Source organism: Schistocerca serialis, chromosome 2 (genome assembly GCF_023864345.2).
Source record: "Schistocerca serialis cubense isolate TAMUIC-IGC-003099 chromosome 2, iqSchSeri2.2, whole genome shotgun sequence".
NCBI lineage: Eukaryota > Metazoa > Arthropoda > Insecta > Orthoptera > Acrididae > Schistocerca > Schistocerca serialis.
Window position 1 is genome coordinate 739,998,303 of NC_064639.1, and position 25,268 is coordinate 740,023,570.

The window sequence follows — 25,268 nt, forward strand, 5'->3', positions numbered from 1 at the left end:
AGCAAAAAACTTTGTTAGGGAAAAGTTTCACATTTTATTCATACGCTCCAATTCTCAAGCATGAGACAGAAAAGTAGTAGTGCGAAATTTCTATAAAAATTTGGAATCGTCATATTCTTCTATAATTTGTGTGATGTCCCCGTTTCTTCTCCTTCCTCGTTCTAACAATCTTGTCATCACTAATTAAAAAGTATTCCTGCCAGTGTCCAAACTTATTCTCCGGTTAACTTCACTAATCCTGCCACGGCCACCGGTTTAGTTATCCAGCGTTTATTCTCCGGTTAGGCGTTATTACGTGTTCGTACAACGAGTTTTCCGCGCTCCTCCCAGAATAGAACTTAAGCGCCTGCTAGGTGCGGACTTTACAACTGGCTCTTACTAGTGTAGCGGTCTGGCTAAAAACTTTGTGTAAATTTCATTTTCTTGGATACACCGATAAGATACCACGTGGCTTTCGTTAGTGGTTATAGCAACGCTGATCATTCGCAGACCCAGTCAACCGCATAAACAGCGACTGGCATTCACCCGTTCGGCTTTATTCCGCTGAACTCGATAGCCCCGTCGACTTTTGTCTGCAGGAAAGTTTATTTCTAGGTGCAACGGGGATTCCCCTGGCAGAGACATCACGTACACTGTGCACGCATTCAAAAATCAACTTAAGATTCATTCAGAAATCAACTTAGAAAGTGTTCAAAAACTAACAGGGATGCGTTCCGAGGCAGATACCCCGGTTTGACTCCGGCCCTTAGAACCGAGCCTGATGCGCATGCGTGACGCTGGTAGATTGGGCGCGCCTGTAAAATTTTTCCGGGTAGCATCTGGCGGCTTGCTGCTATTGCTTATACAGCTAATAGCCACATTTCTGTAGCCGGAAGAGAGAGAAGGTACTTACACATACGTCACTCAACTGCGCATGCGCAATAGCCCGCTCGCAACTGCTCAAACGAATCTAATGTAAACATTTGTGACGTCACGCTCATCGGAGGCAATTTTTTTGTTGTTCTGAAGCATTGCATAGTTGTCCTAAAGCCTTTGACACATTTTGCTGTTGGCAGATGCTTGTGTGAGCACTGTGTTTTTTTGCTGTAATGCCGCATTTCCTTGCCAACTTAGTTTTATTTTCGTTTTTTCTCCCTTTCATGTTTTATTGCTGCAGTATTATTCTGCAGTAGCGAGATAAAATAATATCCTTTGTTAGAGTATTGGTTCTTTCCAGTCAATGTTATAAAAATTTAACCGAAAATTAAAACAATGAAAAATTCCCGGAATTCTAAAAAGTTCCCGGGGTTTTTCCCGGATGAAAAAATTCCCGGGTTTTTCCGGGACCTCCCGGTTGTCCTGAGTCGTATACACCCTGATATACCACTTCGTGCTAAAACACAATATTAAAATAATTGGTGGAAATTCATATTTAGAATAACAACTGTAATTGAAACCAAGAATATTTATATTCTGAAATGTGAAAACTAGTACCATATTCAGACACACATTTTATATTACATAAAAACTGTTTCAACAGATGCAAGAATGGTGGCATTGGGTAGCAGTGTCTACAGTGTTGTTACCGATTCATTCGACACTAAGTATGGCTCTGTATTATTGCTACCAATTACATTTCTTACATTTTTAATTCAATTTACGAGGCCCGTCTGCTATATTCTGGATCATCCTTCCAATGTCTATAATTACTGGATAGTGGCAATCACTTTTTCTATTTTTTGTGTTTATGTCTTTGTGCTTCCTGATAAATATATTATGATTTTTATTTTAACGTCTGCTCCGGAAGTATTCCCTTTATGGTCATGCACTTATCTTTTAAGGGACTGACTGTCTTCACACATTTACATTTTACTGGAGTCACTATTAATATTTATTTGTGCACCTGTTGCTACAGGTAAACAAAAACATATAAAGCTCCTGAACTTTGTAGAAAGGATGTCCGTTATAAAAATACTTGCTGATGCAATAAGGAATTAGTATCACTGCTAGCTGGGGAAAATGTAATAAGAGGAACAGGGTTTGTTCTTCAGGTTACTTATGTATTATCAGATCTGTTTTTAGTATTTTGTATTCAGCCTTTTTTGTCATTTATGGATATTAGTAAGTTTCACTTTCACTGGTTATTTTCAAAATTCTATCTGTTTATGTTTACTTATAACTTTGTAACTCTGTTATCCCCCCCCCCCCCTCTCTCTCTCTCTCTCTCTCTCTCTCTCTCTCTCTCTCTTTCACTTGAATATGTGTACATGTTTTTGAAACAAACTAATTATATTAGTCAATAGGCCATAGAATTTTCTGTGTGTACACTTTATACATGACAATGGGGCCTGAGATTCAAGTATCATAGTAGCAGAAGTTATATGCATACTTGAATTGCTTGTCATGGAACAAGTTAATTAACAGTAGCACCTGTTACTCAAAATCTTACGCACCCTGCTTGTCAGCATCTGTATAAATAAATGTACTGTTGTGAGTAGCACTTTCATTTCTACTCTCTCTTCATTTTAAGAATTCCTGTCAAAGTTTCTGTTGCATCAACAAATATGCCTTAAAATGTACACATGAAAATTAGTGTATTGAGCATTAAAAATAATTTTGTCAGATAATGGATTGTATAAATTTACATTTTTTGGAATTAAGATTGGAGAATGACGGTTGACTTGTCAGAGAACTTCTGTTCATTTTTCTCTTATCTGGAACTTTTAACTACAGAGTAGTACTCTACATTTTCAAGTAACCCCCTGTGGCAAAGGAGTTGTATATTCCAGATGTAAAATGTATATGTTTTTTGTGAGTTTTTATTTTTCTTCTGTATTTTCTTATCTTTATACAGAAAAGGGGAAAAATAAAGTTGAACATAAAAAGTCTGGCTGATGCCATTTCAGATGTAATCTCTTATTCATGCTTCTGTTACTTTTTGTATGATTACAGTGGCCTATGAAACTATGCCTTTTACCAGTCACACATACTTTTTAGAAAAAAATGTTGTTTTTAAAGATTGAAGGACATCAATGATTTGGTCATTACTAATTCTAATTGAAAACAATACTGAAACACTAAAATTTTCTCCAAACGTTCCGAATATCAGTTAACAGGAAATGGAAGACCTAGAGAAACAGTTCCTTGTGGTAAAGGCTTAATGTACTTCTGAACTCAGATCTCGTGTTGTGGTTATAAAGTTGTGAAATTTGTGGCTGGAACTCTAGTAACACTATTTCCAGACTTTCATTTTCCTTCACATATCTGGAAGTGTGGAGGTGAAATGTCTGTCTCACTAACAAAATATTTTTACTTCACATTCATTGCTTCAGGCGAAACTTACAATAGATTGAATTAGTTTTTACATTTCTACTAAATAATTAAAAAGGCAGTGTTTACAAAAATCATTATGACTGTATTTTTTAAAAGTATTTTCTCTTTTCTCTGTTCATCAACTTTAATATTTTTCCTCCACTGTATTGGAACCAATGATTACAGCTGGAATAACATCAGTCATTTTGTCCATTTTACTAAGAACAGCTCCTTTGCATCCTTTCCTGTCCATAAATGCCTAATGTGGTTTAAATTTCACCAGTCAACCACAAGGCAGGCTCCTCCCCATCGACCCCGGGTGCCTGGCTATCTCGTTCCAGATAGCTCACCAGCTCTATCTGAAGATGCCCTTTGCAACTTGGGCAAAACACCTGGTGGTCTTGCAGCCAACTGCGCATGGGATAGCAACATGAAAACCAGCCACATACAAGTAATATGCTACTATTTAACTTTGTACCTCTACTAGTGACCTTATTTGCTTCATTGGCATTAACCATATATGTCTTTCTCTTGTTTGCTTTTTTTTTTTTTCTTCCCTGCACCTGTAATCTGCATCTTTCTGCTGCACTAATATCACGTCAAAATTCTGAGATCTAGTTAAGACTGATTAGTATTTGTTTTTCTAGATGTCACAAACATGGCAGTATGAACATAATTAATTTTCAATATTGCCACAATTCTGATGCTAAACAGCACTCACAAATAATTTTACTGCAGTTGGGATATTTTTGTTTTCATATGGTTGTTATATATTGGTTGTCTGTGGATATTTTTCATTAAGAAGGCATATGCGATTGAACAGTATCTTGGTATCTTCAGTTTTACTGTCTGCTAACAAGCTGGCTGTAAAGCAAAGTCACTATTAATCCCACAGAAAATCTGGCTTTAATTGACAAAACTGATTGTTTGCTTAAAGCTGTGCTTGAATACTAGAATATATGGAACAGAAAAATTTAAATACTTGAATTGACAGCTTTAATTGAAAAACTCACTCTGTAAATTATATGAAGCATATGATTGTGGATGCAGGTTACACGTACATTTTGTTATTTCAGAAATATTTAATGAATTTTAATATTTAGCTATTGTCATATCTGGTAAGTGTATCACTGAAATATTATCTGTAGTGTTGTATTATTTAGAATTTTGTATTGAGACGGTATATTGAGACTACTTACTGTTATTGACCATAGAACATAATGTTTTACTGTAGTCAAAATTATTTTGTAGACTTTACGTAAAATTAACGTAGTATCCTCATAAACTTGCATAACAAATTCAGCTTATGGTATCTTGAAAGGACTCCACTAAGACTTGATCCAGACAGACTTGAGAGTACATTGCAATTTTATGAGAAGCTGTTACATTACTACAAGAGCCATCAAAACACTTGATATAAATATTCAATAGGTGAGAAGTTTATCAAGCTATACAGTGAAAACAATAATTGCTCTCTGCTAAAACACGCATTGTAGTTTGTATTTGCTGCAGACTATATCCTTACAGAGAGCCTAAAACAACTGGAGCTTTATTAATTCCAATATATCATTTTAGTACTGACATAAAATGTCTGTTACAATGTACTATAATATTCTTGCTGTATGGGGGTGGTTTGATAAGTCTGATAGAAAAGCAAAAAAAAATGTTTCTTTCATAAGCAGCTCATCTTACTTCTTGACATATTCTGCTTTGGGGGATACACTTCGTCCAGCAATCCTCCAGCTTTTTCATCCCATCAGAAAAATAAGTTCTGTCAGAGTCTGCAAAAACCTCGTTGACTACAACCATCACTTCCTCATTTGATGAAAATTTCTTTCCAGGAAGCAAAGTTTCAAGTTAGGAAACAGGAAGAAGTCACTTGGGGCTAAGTCTAATCAGCAAGGTGCAGGAAGAACAAATTTGAAGTCCAGTTCTTGCCCTTCTGCCATTGTTATTGCTGATGTGTGGGATGTTGCATTATCCTGGTGAAATAACACATTTTTGCATACCAACAGTGGTCTTTTTTCACCCAACTCAAGTTTCAGATGATCCAACAGTGAAGCATAATAGCATCCAGTTATAGTTCTGCCTTTTTCCAACCAACCCATGAAGACTATTCCTTTGGAATCGAAAAATTGGTGGCCATCACTTATCAACTGTGACAAAATAGTGTCTGGCATCTTTGTTGCACTTTCATCAGCCTTTGTCCACTGTTTTGACTGCCTTTTCTTCTCCAGGAGGCCCACAGTTCTTTGTGAGTATGTGGGTGGTGCACACGGGGCCCTGAGCTGTTGCTGCCTTTCTTCTCTCCCAGGTTGCATTCCTTCCCCATATCCACTCCTTCAAACCCTACCTGCCCCCCTCCTAACCCACTTCCCCCCCAATCTATCTCCCTCAGTGTTGCCCTTTGACAACCCGGCTGTGCCCTCAGTTCTGCAATTCCTAGCCTTGGGGTTTGACCTTCCTTTCTAAATTCTGCTTCTGTAGTGTGAGCCATTTGGGGTAGAACTCCATATGTAGCATCTCCAGCATGGGTTCCTCTCTGCTGCCCTCTCCTTCCCCCTTGCTCTTCCCTCCCCTCATGGAACCACTCCTTCTCCTTGACTGGAAAGAAACCCTCTTCTCTGGCACCTGCCAGGGATGGGGCTTCCTGTAAGAGCCATCCTCCCCAGCATCTCTAGGACAAGAAGACTATTTCGTAGAGTTTGATGCCAGACCCACACTTTGTGCCCCTTAAGGCCAGGTGTTCTCTTTTGGATCGTGGTATTGCTGTGACTTGCTCTTTTCCCAGCCACATTTCCTCTCACCCTCCAAAGGAGGAGGAGAAGAAAATATATAAGCTTTGGGATGAGACACACGTCCACATCGCAGGGGGTGTCACCTGCTCCCTCTCAGTCAGAGTCTGATATTACATGTATGGATGTCACTCTGCCTTACTGGTGGTGGACAGTGACCCAACACAATGACCAATTGTGGTCTGTTAGACATCGATCTGGCCTCGTGTACTACTCTTCTCCAATGGAACTGTAATGGTTGTTACTACCGCCACCCTCCGGAATTGCAGTCTCTTCTTCCTCCCTACTGTGTAGCTTGTGTTGTATTGCAGGAATCTCATTTTGTGGGTGCTTATTCGCTGACTCTTCATGTTTCCAAGCCTTCTTCTGGAATCGTGCTGGCTCTTTGCGAGCCTCCGGTTGTGTTTCTACATTGATCTGTACGGACATTGTTAGTTCCTGAGTTCCTCTTCATACTGTGCTGGAAGCAGTGGCCAGTCATATCAATTTAGACACTGCAATAACAATAGGCAAACTTATCTCCCTCCAGACAGGCCTCCTACACTTCCTGCTCTTCTTGGCATCTTTTGAGAGCTCGCTCCCCTCTTCCTTCTCCTTGGGGATTTTAACATTCATAATCCTCTATGGGGTGGTACTGCAGGATTGTTGAAGACATGCTGGTAGGCCTTGATGTCTGCCTCCTCAGCACAGGATCTCCCACACACCTTTGAGTGGCATTTGGTGCTCGACACTTTTTTGGCCATTGATCTTTCTGTATGTAGACCTGGATACCTCCCCTCCATTCCATGGGGACTTCATGAAAATTTATGTGGCAGTGATAATTTTCTGGTAGTCTTTATCTTTCCTTAAGCATCGCTCTTGTAGACACCTTCCCAGGTGGGCCTTTACTGATGCAGATTTAGATGTGTTTTTCTTGGCTTCCACACTCCACAACATGACAGCATTGGTGAGTCCATACAGAGCTTGACAGAAGCCATCCATTTGACAGCTGCTTCTGCATAATTCCTTCTTCCTTGGGGTCCTACCTGATTGAAGACTATCCCTTGGTTGACCCCTGAAATTGCTTTGGCATAATTTTTCTCCCATGGGGCTCTCCTCGGTGGCAGACTCTTGGTTGAACCCTGAAATTGCAGTGGCTATTAAAAACCAACAACAATGCACTCTACCACTTCCTTTGGCATCCATCTCTTGTGCACATCTCCTAGCCTTTATATGGCTTCGTGTCAGGGCCCATTATCTTCTTAAACACCAGAAACGGATTTGTTGGGAACAATATGTGTCTGCCGTATGGCCAAATACTACCTCTTCGCAGGTGTGGACAAAGATGAGCTGCATTTTTGCCTGCTGTGCGGTTATCCTCACCAGTTGGACACTATCACTGAGCATTTTGCCCAGAACTCAAGAGTTGGTGCACTACCTGCCCACATTCCCCCTTCTCAAACACCATCTGGTATGATTCCCTTTATCTTTCATTCCGCACCGCCTGAAGCCTTATATTGCCCTGTTTAGTGAGTATGAATTCACCAGTAGCCATGCTCTCTGCTCTGACAAGGCTTCCCGACTGGAGTGGGTGCACAACCAATTGCTTCAACACTTATCAGTGGGTAGCCAATGTCATATACTTGGCCATTATAACTGTCTCTGGAGCAAGGGGTAATTCCCTTTCCAGTGGCTAGAAAGTGTTGTTATTCCAGTTTTGAAATTGGGTAAACTGGCTCTTCAGATGAACAGCTATCATCCAATCAGTTTAACCATTGTCCTCTGCAAGTTATTTAACATTTGATGAGTCAAAGGCTACAGTCTGTCCCCATCTGGATCTGTACCTTGAGGGCCAGTCCCTCAATATGGTAGACTCTCATTGTTTTTTGAAACTGGTCTTTTATGCTCTGTTGACATAGCTCCCCAAGTTTTCGTCAACTAAAGCAGACACGTTGGTTGCATCTACCTCAGTGCTCTTCAGTGCCTTAGCAACACAAACAGGGACATGGATCGCTGTACTCTGACGCTGCTCTTCACAGTATTGGTCCAGTGCTGTCTAGATTACGGGAGTCTTATATACGGCTGGCATGATCTTCAACATTACAGTTTGTGGACCCAGTACGCTGGCAACTTGTGCCTTTTGGACCAGCCCTGTGATCGGCTGCGTACCGGAGCCAGGGGTTCCATTGTTGTGGGCTCTGCACAAACAATAATTTGGTCACTTACACATTATGCTTCTATTGCTCCCAGGTACATCCGAACTACTGTCTCCTCTTTCCACATACTGAGATCCACCTCCCCCAACAGAAGCCCGTGTCTGGAGTTATGATAGTCATCCGTATCTGCATCCTTTTTTCTGAAGTCTATATTTCCCCTCTATCCCTTCTTCTTCAGGCTGGCGCAAGTACATCTCCGTGGTGCATATCCAATCCACCACTCTGTCTTGACCTCTGACAAAGTCTGAAGACTTAGCTCATCCTACGGCCGTTGCCAATTCTGCTCCACTCTTGATGCATTTCAGGGTTTAGAAGTAATCTATTTGGATGGTTGCCGGTCATACTAGCTTTGCTTATGTTTATACAGGATTTAATGAACTCCACTCCTTGCTGGATGGCTGCAGTATTTTCCCAGTGGAGTTGGTAGCTAACACTCATGCTCTTGAGCTTATGAGTTCTTGCACCAGTGGGGCCTTACTCATCTGTAGCCACTCTTTAAGCAGCTTGGCCAGTGTTGCCCTCACCATCTGTTGATCCTGGCTATGCAGTACTCCCTTTTTGCCCTCAAAATAATGTAGACACTCATTGGTCTTTCTCTGGGCCCCAGGTCATATTGGGATCTTGAGAATGACCTCACTGAGAGGCTGGTCAAATTGGCTTCTGAGAAGCTGCCTCTTGAGATTGGTACTCCAGAATTGGCTTCTTGATTGGTATTATGCCATCTAGTTCTAAGTATTTGGAATGTGGGTGGCATACTCTTGACTTAGCTGATCAAACTATGGATGATAAAGGAGACCACAAATAGGTGGACGTTGTCTATGCATGCCTCTTGCAAGGACTCCACTTCCTTTATCGGTTCCACATTGGCCGTATTCGGCTGACTCATAGTCATCTCTTCCATTGTGAGGATCTGCCCCACTGTTGTCATGGTGTCCATTTGACAGTGGTCCATGTTTTGGTGGACTGTCCTAATCTAGCCACCCAGTGGCGGACTCTTGATCTTCCTGACTCGTTACACCCAGTGTTAGCGGATGATGCCTCAGTGGCTGGGTAGTCTGTCCTCACCCTACCTGGTCTTTTGCACTTTTCCCCCCTTCTCGCGTATTCTGTGTGTGTAAGGGGGAGGGGGGGGGGGGGCTCCAGCTCTTCCCTGGACGGGGCACCTCACTCACCTTTCTTTCTTTCACCCCTTTTCTTCTTCTTTGTTCCTTTCCCATAGGCTTTGTTGACCTTTGGCAGACCTATATTTTTTCTTTCCTTGAATTTATTCACTAGGCCCTTCTCTGCTGTGTAGTTTTGTTGACTTGCCTGTTCCAGGAAGGAGAATCTGATGGCCTCATAGCTTGGTTCCTTTAGTCATTAAACCAACCAACCAACCGACCTTGACTGCTGTTTTGACTCTGGTGTGTGATGATATACCCAGGTTTTATCAACAGTCACTGATCAGCGCAAAATCTCTTGCAAGTTGTGACTGAACATTGCCAGACATTAAGCTGAAATGCTGTGCTGATGCCTGTGTTGAAATGCTGTGCTGGGCACGCTTTTGGTTGACTGTGAGCAGTCACAGCATCCACCTCACAAACAGATTCTTCGTAGCCAATTGTGCATTCAGGAGATTATGCACAGCTCAGTTGAGATGCCTGCAGTCTTGGTAATCTCATGAATTTTTATTCAGTGGTCTTGCATTAACATAGCATGGATTTTGTAAATGGTTTCCTTTGTGGTGACCTCAACTGGACAGCTGGAGCATGCTTCATCATTTCACCACTTTAGGTTCATTAATACAAAGTACATGGTCTTCATTGATGGAATGTTTAGTAACAGTATGAAACACTATTTTCTCAATTCTCTTTTGCAGTCGACAAATTGACCAATTCAGACGGCTGTTAACAATGAACTGTACACTGTAAATTGTTAAAATTCTTTACACGATGTTTGGAATAATTACATCTACATTTACATCTACGTCTACATTTATACTCCACAAGCCACCCAACGGTGTGTGGCGGAGGGCACTTTACGTGCCACTGTCATTACCTCCACCTCCCTTTCCTGTTCCAGTCGCGTATGGTTCGTGGGAAGAACGACTGTCTGAAAGCCTCCGAGCGCGCTCTAATCTCTCTAATTTTACATTCGTGATCTCCTAGGGAGGTATAAGTAGGGGGAAGCAATATATTCGATACCTCATCCAGAAACGCACCCTCTCGAAACCTGGCGAGCAAGCTACACCGTGATGCAGAGCGCCTCTCTTGCAGAGTCTGCCACTTGAGTTTGTTAAACATCTCCGTAACGCTATCACGGTTTCCAAATAACCCTGTGATGAAAAGCGCCGCTCTTCTTTGGATCTTCTCTATCTCCTCCGTCAACCCGATCTGGTACGGATCCCACACTGATGAGCAATACTCAAGTATAGGTCGAACGAGTGTTTTGTAAGCCACCTCCTTTGTTGATGGACTACATTTTCTAAGGACTCTCCCAATGAATCTCAACCTGGTACCTGCCTTACCAATAATTAATTTTATATGATCATTCCACTTCAAATCGTTCCGCACGCATACTCCTAGAAATTTTACAGAAGTAACTGCTACCAGTGTTTGTTCCGCTATCATATAATCATACAATAAAGGATCCTTCTTTCTATGTGTTCGCAATACATTACATTTGTGTATGTTAAGGGTCAGTTGCCACTCCCTGCACCAAGTGCCTATCCGCTGCAGATCTTCCTGCATTTCGCTACAATTTTCTAGTGCTGCAAGTTCTCTGTATACTACAGCATCATCCGCGAAAAGCCGCTTGGAACTTCCGACACTATCTACTAGGTCATTTATATATATTGTGAAAAGCAATGGTCCCATAACACTCCTCTGTGGCACGCCAGAGGTTACTTTAACGTCTGTAGACGTCTCTCCATTGATAACAACATGCTGTGTTCTGTTTGCTAAGAACTCTTCAATCCAGCCACACAGCTGGTCTGATATTCCGTAGGCTCTTACTTTATTTATCAGGCGACAGTGCGGAACTGTATCAAACGCCTTCCGGAAGTCAAGAAAAATAGCATCTACCTGGGAGCCTGTATCTAATATATTCTGCGTCTCATGAACAAATAAAGCGAGTTGGGTCTCACACGATCGCTGTTTCCGGAATCCATGTTGATTCCTACATAGTAGATTCTGGGTTTCCAAAACCGACATGATACTCGAGCAAAAAACATGTTCTAAAATTCTACAACAGATCGACGTCAGAGATATAGGTCTATAATTTTGCGCATCTGCTCGACGACCCTTCTTGAAGGCTGGGAGTACCTGTGCTCTTTTCCAATCATTTGGAACCTTCCGTTCCTCTAGAGACTTGCGGTACACAGCTGTTAGAAGGGGGGCAAGTTCTTTCGCGTACTCTGTGTAGAATCGAATTGGTATCCCGTCAGGTCCAGTGGACTTTCCTCTGTTGAGTGATTCCAGTTGCTTTTCTATTCCTTGGACACTTATTTTGATGTCAGCCATTTTTTCGTTCATGCGAGGATTTAGAGAAAGAACTGCAGTGCGGTCTTCCTCTGTGAAACAGCTTTGGAAAAAGGTGTTTAGTATTTCAGCTTTACGCGTGTCATCCTCTGTTTCAATGCCATCATCATCCCGGAGTGTCTGGAAATGCTGTTTCGAGCCACTTACTGATTTAACGTAAGACCAGAACTTCCTAGGCTTTTCTGTCAAGTCAGTACATAGAATTTTACTTTCGAATTCACTGAACGCTTCACGCATAGCCCTCCTTACGCTAACTTTGACATCGTTTAGCTTCTGTTTGTCTGAGAGGTTTTGGCTGCGTTTAAACTTGTAGTGGAGCTCTCTTTGCTTTCGCAGTGGTTTCCTAACTTTGTTGTTGTACCACTGTGGGTTTTTCCCGTCCCTCACAGTTTTACTCGGCACGTACCTGTCTAAAACGCATTTTACGATTGCCTTGAACTTTTTCCATAAACAGGGGACTGATGACCTCAGAAGTTAAGTCCCATACTGCTCAGAGCCATTTTTTCCATAAACACTCAACATTGTCAGTGTCGGAACAGAAATTTTCGTTTCGATCTGTTAGGTAGTCTGAAATCTGCCTTCTATTACTCTTGCTAAACAGATAAACCTTCCTCCCTTTTTTTATATTCCTATGAACTTCCATATTCAGGGATGCTGCAACGGCCTTACGATCACTGATTCCCTGTTCTGCACATACAGAGTCGAAAAGTTCGGGTCTGTTTGTTATTAGTAGGTCCAAGATGTTATCTCCATGAGTCGGTTCTGTGTTTAATTGCTCGAGGTAATTTTCGGATAGTGCACTCAGTATAATGTCACTCGATGCTCTGTCCCTACCACCCGTCCTAAACATCTGGGTGTCCCAGTCTATATCTGGTAAATTGAAATCCCCACCTAAGACTATAACATGCTGAGGAAATTTATGTGAATTGTATTCCAAATTTTCTCTCAGTTGTTCTGCCACTAATGCTGCTGAGTCGGGAGGTCGGTAAAAGGAGCCAATTATTAACCTAGCTCGGTTGTTGAGTGTAACCTCCACCCGTAATAATTCACAGGAACCATCCACTTCTACTTCACTACAGGATAAACTACTACAAACAGTGACGAACACTCCACCACCGGTTGCATGCAATCTATCCTTTCTAAACACCGTCTGTACCTTTGTAAAAATTTGGCAGAATTTATCTCTGGCTTCAGCCAGCTTTCTGTACCTATAACGATTTCAGCTTCGGTGCTTTCTATCAGCGCTTGAAGTACCGGTACTTTACCAACGCAGCTTCGACAGTTTACAATTACAATACCGGTTGTTGCTTGGTCCCCGCATGTCCTGACTTTGCCCTGCACCCGTTGAGGCTGTTGCCCTTTCAGTACTTGCCCAAGGCCATCTAACCTAAAAAACCACCCAGCCCACGCCACACAACCCCTGCTACCCGTGTAGCCACTTGTTGCGTGTAGTGGACTCCTGACCGATCCAGTGGAACTCGAAACCCCACCACCCTATGGCGCAAGTCGAGGAATCTGCAGCCCACAAGGTCGCAGAACCGTCTCAGCCTCTGATTCAGACCCTCCACTTGGCTCTGTACCAAAGGTCTGCAGTCAGTCCTGTCGACGATGCTGCAGATGGTGAGCTCTGCTTTCATCCCGCTAGCGAGAGTGGCAGTCTTCACCAAATCAGATAGCCGCCGGAAGCCAGAGAGGATTTCCTCCGATCCATAGCGACACACATCATTGGTGCCGACATGAGCGACCACCTGCAGATGGGTGCACCCTGTACCCTTCATGGCATCTGGAATGACTCCCCCCCGGTATGCACACGGAGTGCACATTGGTTTTCTTCCCCTCTCTTGCTGCCATATCCCTAAGGGGCCCCATTATGTGCCAGACGTTGGAGCTCCCAACTACCAGTAAGCCCACCCTCTGCGACCGCCCGGATCTTGCAGACCGAGGGGCAACCTCTGGAACAGGACAAGCAGCCATGTCAGGCCGAAGATCAGTATCAGCCTGAGACAGAGCCTGGAACCGGTTCGTCAGAGCACATAAACCATGAATGCACAACAATAATGTTTCATTCTTTCATGAAAGTATACCAGACCACCCTCGTATATTGCTATGTTGTCAGTAGGAATGGTTGAAGGTATTACCACGAAAATCGAATTTCAGCGAACAAGACATAAAAAAAAAGTGTAAACTATTAAATATAGCTGTTCCAAAGATTAGCAAGGGTAGCAGTAAGTTACAACAGAGCAAAATGGAGAAACATGGCTGTGAAGAGCAGGTTACACATTTGAAAAGAAAGGTTACCTGGAACGGAATAAAGGCAGAAATATGGACAGAATTAAGACATGGAGAATTAAATTATTCAGGCACAAGAGAAGTGTTATGGTAAAATAGTAAAGAGCACAATAGGGAAGGGTAGGAGGGTTGTGAATTTGCCTACATGTGTAGGAGCATTAGGTACAGAAAAATGTAAAACATAATGCTGAGTAATGTTATTTCATGCATCATAAAGGTCAATGGAGAGAGAGAGAGAGAGAGAGAGAGAGAGAGAGAGAGAGGGGGGGGGGGTTCTAATAGAAAGAAAACTTTGAAAGAGACACTAGTGGTGAAGAAACTAATGTGAAATTGTTTGAGGGTAATGGTGATAACCCTAGGATATGTTGGACACCTAGTTCTTTCCCTGAAGACCAGAAATCAGTTGATGAAACTGGAACCAAAGTTTCTGCTCTTACGATCTACAGGTTACTCAACAGAATATTGATGTTACTTATAGTACTGTCATCACCTCTTCGTACTGTTAGCCTTCATTTTCCTTTACATCATTCTTCACATGCTTGTATCTCAATTTCCTCTCCTAATTTTTTGCAGTGTTAATTACTTACCTTTTTAATACAGTCTGCCACATACTTTCTTGTCTTGTTCTGCCTCCTACCTTGCCCTAGTCCCCTTTCCTGTTTTTTTTATAAACATTTTGCTTTTCCTTGTCTTTAATTTGCATATGCTCCTTGTAATTTATTTCCCATTCATTTCTGACAGACTGTTATAATCTTAAAAGATTTCAACACACACCCCTTTGCAGAGCAAATTTTAATTCTGGAATTCTGTTCTTGTTCAAGGGATTTTTGCTGGTACACACTTTATGTTCGTATGTTCGGGCTAATCAGGAATTACTGTAGGAATTTTGATCCAGTTTCGACTAATAGAGTGATTCATGAAGATATTTCTTGGAAATTTACTTAACTGTGACCCCTGCTACTGTGAAAATGATTCCATTACCATTAGTGGTACAACTGCTGTAACCTCAGAGAGCAGTGAAGCTGGACCAAATTTCCACTTCTGGCCTTCCGATCTAGCAGTAAAAAATGTACCTGGAAACCAAAAAGTCATAGGACTGAATCCCAGGCAGACCACGAATTTTTCACTCTCCCTTCTAACCTACCATTCCTGTCTCAATGTGAAGATTTTCCAGAAAGGTTTCAAATGGCTCTGAGCACTATGGGACTTAACTTCTGAGGTCATCAGTCCCCTAGAACTTAGAACTACTTAAACCTAACTAACCTAAGGACATCACACACATCCATGCCCGAGGTAGGATTCGAACGTGCGACTGTAGCAGTCGCGCGGTTCCAGACTGTAGCGCCTAGAACTGCTCGGCCACTCCAGCCGGCTCTTTCCAGAAAGGAAACATGGTTCAGGATCCATGTTAAAGTGTAAATCCCCTTTCCACAGTTGGATAAGTGCTTATGGACACCCAAATCACTGAAGTGATGTCTGATTGAAACACTTGTTCCAGGCCATGAGCCACATAACATTATCACTACCAGAATCTATACATCTGTACATACATTCTCCTTCTGTGTATAAACTAAAGTCCTCCGCCATCTTTTTCTGCCTGTATGTGCAGACTAATCTCAGGATCTACTGTGGGGATTTGCATACATGTGTGTAATAGGCACTGGAGTTCAAAATTTCTCATGAGGCATAATTGTTATCTCTTCCAGAGTTAAGTGGCATTTAGAGTGACATTTCATGGTAATGATGGAAGCTGTGAGCTACCTTGCCGCCTGCAATGGCTGTGGCACTGGGGCACCTTATTATGCATATTGCTGTAACGTATATTCAGTTATCTAACATTGTTCCCAGAATTGCAATCATTACTCTATACACTGACCCATGAACAAAATCACAGCTATGCAAGACAAGTTGTCCAGCCATAGATACTTGGTGCTATCCTTGTGAAGCCAGGCAGATTTGCCAGTAGTGTATATTTGTGTCACATGGATGACAGAAACCAGCCCTTGAGCAGTTTAGTGTTGTTTTACACAGCTGCTGATAATATAATTAATGAGTGAGAGGTACAAGATGAACCAAGTGCCAATAAACAGCATATTCCTCTTAAATTGCACCAAGGGGATTGTCGAACATAATGTCCTCATCTGCCAGATCAAGTAGCAACGGTCATACATACACTCACTTTCACAGACACTGTGGAGGTGTTTGGGCTTTAACATTGGTTATTACTGCATATTTTGGTGATCAACTCTCTATCAATACTTATTTCCTTGCCCGCCAAAATACTCCTTATGCAGATTTCCGCAACTGCATGTGTGTTGAGAACTACCACTTTAATGTGCCTTGGCAAGTTTGGTTTTAAGGTGGGTCTTATGATGTGGTTGGAATTTTTTAGCAAATAAAAAAAAGTTTCTGTTTTCCCTTTGTGCGTCACTTACACTGTGAAAGGTTATGTTATAGATGAAATAACAGTTCAGAATATCATTGATTTTTTTGATTGTAGTTCACAAGCCCTGACATTCTGGTTAAATTCTGAGAATGCTTCCATTTTTATTTAAATCAACCATGTTAAATAATTTACTTATGCAGTTTGGGAAGTTGGAGTAGAATAGGAATGAGAATTTATTCAAATGAAGGAGTTGAGAGGTGGAAAAAGTAGTTCTATATAATAAACGGATAGTGGAATAATGTAGCTGTGTGTTATGTAAATGGTGACAGTGATTATAGAATAGTTGGGTATAGGAGAGCTGCAATGCCAGAAAATTGTATTGAAGGCGGGAAGCTACAGAGGATTGGCACTTGGTGTAAGTACTGACAGTTGATCGCCAACAAAAGTAAAGTAATGTGTTGTACCTAAATAAATGTAACATGTGGTACATAAATGTACAGAAAGAACTCTTATTGTTTGATTTCCCTATTGCCTAGCAATGACTGGAAACAGCAACAACTGTAAACTATCAAGGAATGTTCATTCAGAATGACTTAAATTGGAATGATCACATAAAACTAGTTGTTGGAAAAGCAGATGCCAATAGAGACTTATTGGAAGAATCCTAAGAAAAGAATGAAAGAAGTAACCTACAAAACCCACATTCAGTCAGTTCTGAGTGTTACTCATCAGTGTGGATAGTACTGATTAGCAGATGCGATTTGTAGAGGAGATGAGAGAAGATCCAAACTACAGCAACATTATTTGTCATGGATTCATTTAGTAAGCGCAAGAGCATTACAGAGATGTTCATCAAACTGCAGCAGTTTACACTACAAAAGAAGCACTGCTGCATAACGAACAGATTTACTGTTAAAATTTCAAGAGTCAGGCAACATATTATTTCACACACACACACACACACACACACACACACACACACTCATATATATATATATATATATATATATATATATATATATATATATATATATATATATATATATATATATATATATACACATTCCACGTGGGAAAAATATATCTAAAAACACAGATGATGTGACTTACCGAACGAAAGTGCTAGCAGGTCGATAGACACACAAACATACACATGAAATTCAAGCTTTCGCAACGAACTGTTGCCTCATCAGGAAAGAGGGAAGGAGAGGGAAAGACGAAAGGATGTGGGTTTTAAGGGAGAGGGTAAGGAGTCATTCCAATCCCGGGAGCGGAAAGACTTACCTTAGGGGGAAAGAAGGGGTATACATTGCGAGTGTATACCCCTTCTTTCCCCCTAAGGTAAGTCTTTCCACTCCAACAAACTGTCCATTCGCATGAATGGACACAGGCAGATAGTGTTTGTTGGTAATGAGGATCACCCTGTGGCTAAACATGCCTTGGTGCACAGCCAGCACATCTTGGCACAGTGTTACACCGTCCGGGTTATCTGGATACTTCCCACTAACACCAACCTGTCAGAACTCCGGAGATGGGAACTTGCCCTTCAGTATATCCTCTCTTCTCATTATACGCCAGGCCTCAACCTCAGCTAATTTCAAGTTGCCGCCGCTCATACCTCACCTGTATTTCAATAACATCTTTGCGCCTGTACTTCTGCCTCGACTGACATCTCTGCCGAATCTCTTTGCCTTTACAAATGTCTGCTTGTGTCTGTGTATGTGTGGTTGGATATGGGTGTGAGTGCGAGTGTATACCCGTCCCTTTTTCCCCCTAAGGTAAGTCCTTCCGCTCCCGGGATTGGAATGACTCCTTACCCTCTCCCTTAAAACCCACATCCTTTCGTCTTTCCCTCTCCTTCCATCTTTCCTGATGAGGCAACAGTTTGTTGCAAAAGCTTGAATTTTGTGTGTGTGTTTGTGTGTGTCTATTTTTTTTTTAAATGTCTGTGACAGGAAGATCGGAGAAATTAGAGCTCGTGTGGAGTCTTTGTCTTCAGTCATTCTTTCCATGTATGATTCATGAATGGAACAGGAAAGGGGGAGAAACAGTAGTGGTGCTCAAAGTACTGTCTGCCATACTTTTAAGGTGGCTTGGGGAGTTTAGATGTGATGTCTTACATTGTAATGCCGCATGAGATCAGAAGTGAATGCCACTGAATTACAACAGGTGAAAGTAATTAATAAAGGAAGATGATGATAAAGGCTATTGGGAAATGAAAAGGTGATGAAAGTAAGAGCCCATGCAAAAGATGAAAGTAGCTTTAAGGAAATATTAGAGCATAAATAATGATTACTTCATAGACTTTCATCATATGGTTGAGAACTGTAGGGTCCCCCTAAACAGCTCAGGCATACACTACATATTAGAGGTTGCTGCCAAGGTAACTAACAGTTTATGGAGCACTCACACCCATAATTCTGATTAGATAGTTATAGCTGTCAGAGACCTGAAATTATAAATGTAAGATCTCCATCTCTCTCTCTCTCTCTCTCTCTCTCTCTCTCTCTCTCTCTCTCTCTCTGAGACTAGTAAAATCCTAGTGACAATATGCCAAAACTTTTGCAACTGAGGAGGAGAGAGGTCCATAGGAGTGTGATGGCCTTTTTGAAAACGTCTACACTGTAGTGTAGGTTTGGATCCCACATATCACATCCTGCAGCCATTCACCTAAGTGGGCCCTTATTTGTGAGTAATCAATGGAAAAATAATTTTGCATGATGCTGTAGAGCAAGGGTGCCCAACCCATTTATCACAATTGACCGGTCGATCACCATGGCTTTTTGAGCCAATCTTTCAAAACTGTTTTGGGAAATCTACTTAACTGAGCTGTTTTTGTGGAACACCAGACTGTTGACAAAGTGTGTTTCACGTGGTATTTGTAGGTGGTAGGTCTCACAACACCGTATCTGCCTCTTTTGTCTCCATCTGCATTTCACAGCCTCTAACTCTCGCTCCAAGCATGGTGAGGTTACTGCTCATGAAATGTAACTTGACATGTTGTGAGCGTAGCTTGCAGTGAGCCGGGAGAGCACTCAGGGTTCGCTGTAAGACTTGACCTTTGGAAGCACAGTTACAGAAATAAAATATGAAACACTTCCCTCAAATACAGTCAGACCTGTCTGATGAACAAACATCATTGGATCCAGAAGCTGCGGAGAATTCAATGGCCCACCTGTTAGCACTGAAGACAGCGTATGGAAAGCTCAACTTTTCCAAAATGTGGATTTAGAGGATATTTCAAGTAAAATGAATTGCTCTTTTCTCTTGTAGTGAGACTGAACTTGAAAAGGAAGTAATTAGATTTCAAAATAATATTTCCTTAAAGTTTGGATACAATGAATGCTACTTTTGGAGATTAATGAATGTGAAAATCTACCCTAACATTGTAAAAGTGGCATTGTATGTATTATCATTTTTTGGATCAACTTACTATGTGAGGCAGCATCTTAAATGATGCGTACTGTGAAATCTAAGTGTAAGGCGGGTCCTTATCTTTCAGAATATGTAAGGTTAGCTGTGACTAACATTTTGCCAGGTTATAATAAACTTGTCAGTGATGTGCAAAGCCAAGTATCTCACTAAACTTTTTTCACCATTTATGGTGGCGTATATTCCCCCCCCCCCCCCCCCCCTCCCCCTCCCACATGTGTAACATCTTGAAAATTGAGTAGTAGACTTACAACTGTTGATGGAGAAAAAAATTGCTATGTACAAATTTTTAAATGGTTAGATCTCTAAATTGTCAAAATTGCATGTAGTAGATCTCAAGCCTAAAAAATTTGAACATCCCTGCTCTAGAGCCTTATAAATAAAGGGGTTCCCCAGGATAACGGGGTAGTATAGTGGTTAAGATGCATACATGATGTGTGTGGGGTCAGATTTCGTCAGGTGCTGTGAATGTTTTATTTTTAAATTTGTTTCAAAGTGACTTTTATCCAGTTAATTAGTTTAAATGTATTTTTAATCCTTTACATCATCGTTTTAATCATTGTAATAACTTTTTTATTTGCTATTTTTTTCCTTCCAATCATTCATTCTTTTCCATTTGCTATACTTGTGTATGTGATTTTAATTATTGTGGTTTATTCTATCACAAATTTAAATATTTGAAAGTATCAACCTATTGGGTAAAAAACAAAGGTGAAATAATCTATTTATATTGGCTGTACAGTGGTATCAAAAATGCATTTTTTGTTATATTAATGACTAGTCAGGTTATTAAAACATAAATTCTTGTTGCACTGTGGAAAAACTAATGGAGATGAAGATTTGAATCAAAGAGGGAATTATAAAAATAATGAAATTCAAGCAAAGTGAGGAATAGAAATAACGAATGGAATAAATTGATAAAAAGGAAGAGAGTAAATCAAATTTCGTACATAAAATAATTAAAATCACATTAACAAAGATTCCAAATGAAAAAAGAAAGATACAAAGAAAAATGAGAAGAAATGAAAAAGCTAATACAATGATTGAAATGACATGGCAAAAGATTAGAAATTTTTAAAATAATTGCTTGTAAACCAATTAATTGAATAAAAGTAATGATAAAAGTCATTTTGATAAAGACTTAAAAATAAAAATTTCACACCATCTGTTGGGATCCAAACCATCAACCCAAAAAACTACTGTCCATATCCTTGCACGAATGGAATAAATTGATAAAAAGGAAGAGAGTAAATCAAATTTCGTACATAAAATAATTAAAATCACATTAACAAAGATTCCAAATGAAAAAAGAAAGATACAAAGAAAAATGAGAAGAAATGAAAAAGTTAATACAATGATTGAAATGACATGGCAAAAGATTAGAAATTTTTAAAATAATTGCTTGTAAACCAATTAATTGAATAAAAGTAATGATAAAAGTCATTTTGATAAAGACTTAAAAATAAAAATTTCACACCATCTGGTGGGATCCAAACCATCGACCCAAAAAACTACTGTCCATATCCTTGACATCAATTTGTTGTAGAATCTTAGAACATATTCTGTGCTCAAACGTAATGAGGAGATATCTTGAACAGAATAGTGTCCTCAATGCCAATCAGCATGTATTCTGAAAACATCGATCATGTGAAACCCAACCCTGATTTTTCTCACCTGACATACTGAAAGCTTTGGATTAAGGCAACCAGGTAGATACTGTATTTCATGACTTTTGAAAAGTGTTTGAATTTGTACTATACCTATACTTATTGTCAAAATTACCATCATATGCGTTATCAAATGAAATTTGTGACTTTTTGGAAGGGAAGACACAGTGTTAGATTGGATTGAGAGTCGTCGTCAGGTGTGCCCCAGGGAAGTGTGTTGGGACCCTTGCTGTTCATGTTGTATAACAATGTCCTTGCAGACTTTTTGCAGGTGATGCAGTTACCTATAATGAAGTACTGTCTGAAAGAAACTGCATAAATCTTCAGTCATATGCACACGCATTGTCCGAACTCTTACAGGACTCGGTAAGATTGTCTGCCGTGAGTAACTAGTGTAATAGGCAGGAACACTACGAATGTAGTGTGTGGACATTACGTTGGGAATGTGGATCTCATGGGGAGTGTGCAAGGGATAAATCCCTGCAGTCGCACTATCCGCTATGCCCTCAGTGGTTCGTATGGATCGTATGGATAGAGCGTCTGCCATGTAAGCAGGAGACCCCGGGTTCGAGTCCCGGTTGGGGCACACATTTTCACTGTCCCTGTTGATGTATATCAACACCTGTCGACAGTTTAGGGTCTTGATTTAATTATCATTTCATTCTAAGAGAGCTGCATGGTCACTGATGGTATCTTTCCTTTCAGACATGTCCGAAAGAACAGATACCATCTTCATATATACCATGAAAGTTCCCTCCCTGGGTGCATATCTATCCAGTGCATTGTTAACTACTATTTTAAACTTGAGCCAGAGTTCCTCTACACGTTCCTGCCCTCTGCTGAAAGTTTCAAGTTCCTCACTGAGATATGAGACTACTGATTTTTTATCTTGTTTAATGAACATATATATCTTTCTGCAGCTTTTAGCTGTCCTTTGTACTTCGGTAATCATTGTTGCTACAACTGTGAGATGGTCACTGATACCAGTTTCAATGTGAACATCCTCAAACGGGTCAGGTCTATTTGTTGCCATTAGATCAAATACATTTCCGTCATGAGAGGGATTCCTAACTATCCGCTCTAGATAGTTTTCAGAGAAGGTGTTGAGTAATGTTTCACACTACATCTTATCATGTCCATCACTATCAAAGCTCTAATTCTCTCAGTTGATAGTTGGATGATTGAAGTCTCCATTAGTGATTACAGTATGACTAGGGAACTTACATACAAGCTAATTGAAGTTTTCTCTGAAGTTTTCAGTTACATCAGGAGATGAGGCTGGTGGGTGATGGAAGCATTTCAAGCATGGTAACACAGTGTTGCCTCAAGTTCTGGAAATCAGGAAAATTTGGAAACACACACACACACACACACACACACACACACACACACACACACACACACACACACACAGGAAAAATCTCGTTTTTGTCTCAGTAGCATGAAATTGTTTGTTTACTGAGATGTCATGCTTCGTCACTGCAGGTGCAGCTGAGTACGTGTGTCGCTTCCTTAATCTCTCATTCTTACTGCTTCTCCCTTTCGTACCCTTCCCCTCAGCTTGCAGTTAGTGCTGCCACCACTACTTTCTGCTAGGCTAGCAGCTACCGATGAGAGGCAGGGAGGTATGAGAAGTGGTTTGTTTGGATCTGATTCTCAGAGATTGATGGCACAACATTCACAGACAATGGTCATGTGTGCATGAGTTGGGTCTGAGTGACTGTGTGAATGTGTGCGCGCTCTCATTTTCTGACAAAGGCTATGGCTGAAAATTTAGTTGTGAGAGTGTGGTTGTCTTTTATGTGACTGACTGTGGCTCAACGATCACCTATACAGTGAGTTGCTACGTATCCTCATTATTATTGATTCTCAGAGTATTTGCGCAAGTTATCTATTGTGTGGGTGGTCACCGTGGTCTCATTTCATCAACATGGTGTCTGCGTCATGTGAATATCTGGCCACATGTGTGGACTTCCATGACAGTCCAAAAGTGCAGACCATTTCCACGGGTATCTCTAACAGATTGGGCCTGCCAATCTGAAGCCCAAAGCTTCCCACTAATGTGGGGACCCTGCCTGTCGGATCTAGTTTCACTGATCTGCTCGCAGACTGGGCCTGTCTGTGTGATGTGTAATGCGGCAGATTTTCATGGTTTATCCATGGACTCAGGACACTGGTGCTCCTTGGCAGACCAGAGGCCATGGGTGATGGATTTCAGGAATAGCAGCTGTCTCATCCCAAGTACATTGTACAGTGTGACATTTTATTTATTCTAGTACATAGTATTTTATATATTAGAAAGTATTGATGATAAGAAGAAGAAAATTGCGGCAGTTGCTGGCAGTTTGTACACTATGTACTCGTGTATTTCTTGAAAGAAAAATCATATAATACCTGCAGAATAATAGACATAACACAGAGGGTAATAACCGACAATAATGAACAAAGTAGAACCAACATTTTATTGGCAGTCACCCATAGTGTTGGTTTACACAACTCTTCCCCATATTATACATTTCTTTCAAGAGGCCTACTTTTTTCTGAGGTTATTTCGGAAAGCAGTGAAGGTATTTCAAATCTGTCTTGCGACTCCAACAAAATGTGTATTGTTGTCACCAAATGTGTTTCACTTTATTGACCTTAATAAAACACACATACCATTTGTCTTGCTTGCTCCATCTAAAAACAGTTCATTACAAAAGATGTTAATGTTAATACTGAAGATTTTTGCTCACACATTTAGAAATACAAAAGTCCTTACATTTTTTTGTCAACTTATGTCTTTACTTACCCTTGAGAGCTTAAAATTTGTCAGGGAAAAATGCTAAAACTTGTCTGGAAATCAGGGAATTTCACTTGGAGAAACTTGTGGCAACCCTGTAAGAGAGCTGACAGCAGTTCAGTGCATAATGTAACAATTGTAAAACTTTTTATTTTTATTTTTAAATTTCTGTTTCAAACCTACATTTATTAGTAAATGAAAATGTTAATTAACTAATATAGAATATTACTACTAATACCTTAAAAAGACAGAATTGTGAAATGTCTTTTATTAAATAAAAATGTTACACAGGGTGTCCACAAAGTCCCTTTACAACTTCAAAATTTTATTTCAATGACACTCGTTGAAAGATTTTATCAACATTTCTTTTATTGTAATCAGTGTTCATAAAAGTTTTTTGACAGTGTTTAATAGACCTCTATATGGGCGCCTTTAGTTTGCACGACATCAAGATAGTACTCGATTTCTTGCCATGTTCGCTGTAGCATAGTGCAATGTTGGCAGTGGCGTTACGAATCCTAAGCTTCAAGTCAGCAATGTCCCGAATCTGTGTTTGATACATGATATCTTTTACACACTCACATAAAAAAAGTCCAAGGGAGTGATACCTGGCGAACACGGTGGCCAAGGTGTTGGCCCATCCCTCCCAATCCACCTGCCTGGAAATGTTTCATTGAGGAACCGACGAACATACAGTCCCCAATGTCTTGGTGCACCATCTTGCTGGAAAATGATAGTTGGTTGTAAGTCAATCAATTGTCATGCTACATATTCAGTCAGAAGGTGGAGGTAAACATATGCAGGAATTGTTGAAGAAAACTCGACCAGTTATTCGGTTGCACAAGATTCCACACCACACATTCGCTTTTGGACTATCCCGGTGAAACTCCTTAGTCACATACGGGTGTTCAGA

At 40.7% G+C, this 25,268-nt stretch overlaps 1 protein-coding gene across 4 annotated transcripts in view; it reads left to right on the plus strand.

The window, feature by feature from the left end:
* The window catches only part of LOC126457941 (zinc finger protein ubi-d4), a 253,583-nt gene that overhangs the window by 73,614 nt on the left and 154,701 nt on the right, over window positions 1-25,268 (plus strand). For 3 of the 4 annotated variants that reach the window (XM_050094664.1, XM_050094665.1, XM_050094667.1), the window contains exon 4: window positions 3,575-3,742. The exons of the other annotated variant lie outside the window; for it this stretch is intronic. In XM_050094664.1, the coding sequence (XP_049950621.1) occupies window positions 3,575-3,742 (168 nt within the window). The remainder of the gene's footprint in view (window positions 1-3,574; window positions 3,743-25,268) is intronic. 4 annotated transcript variants of the gene reach the window in all.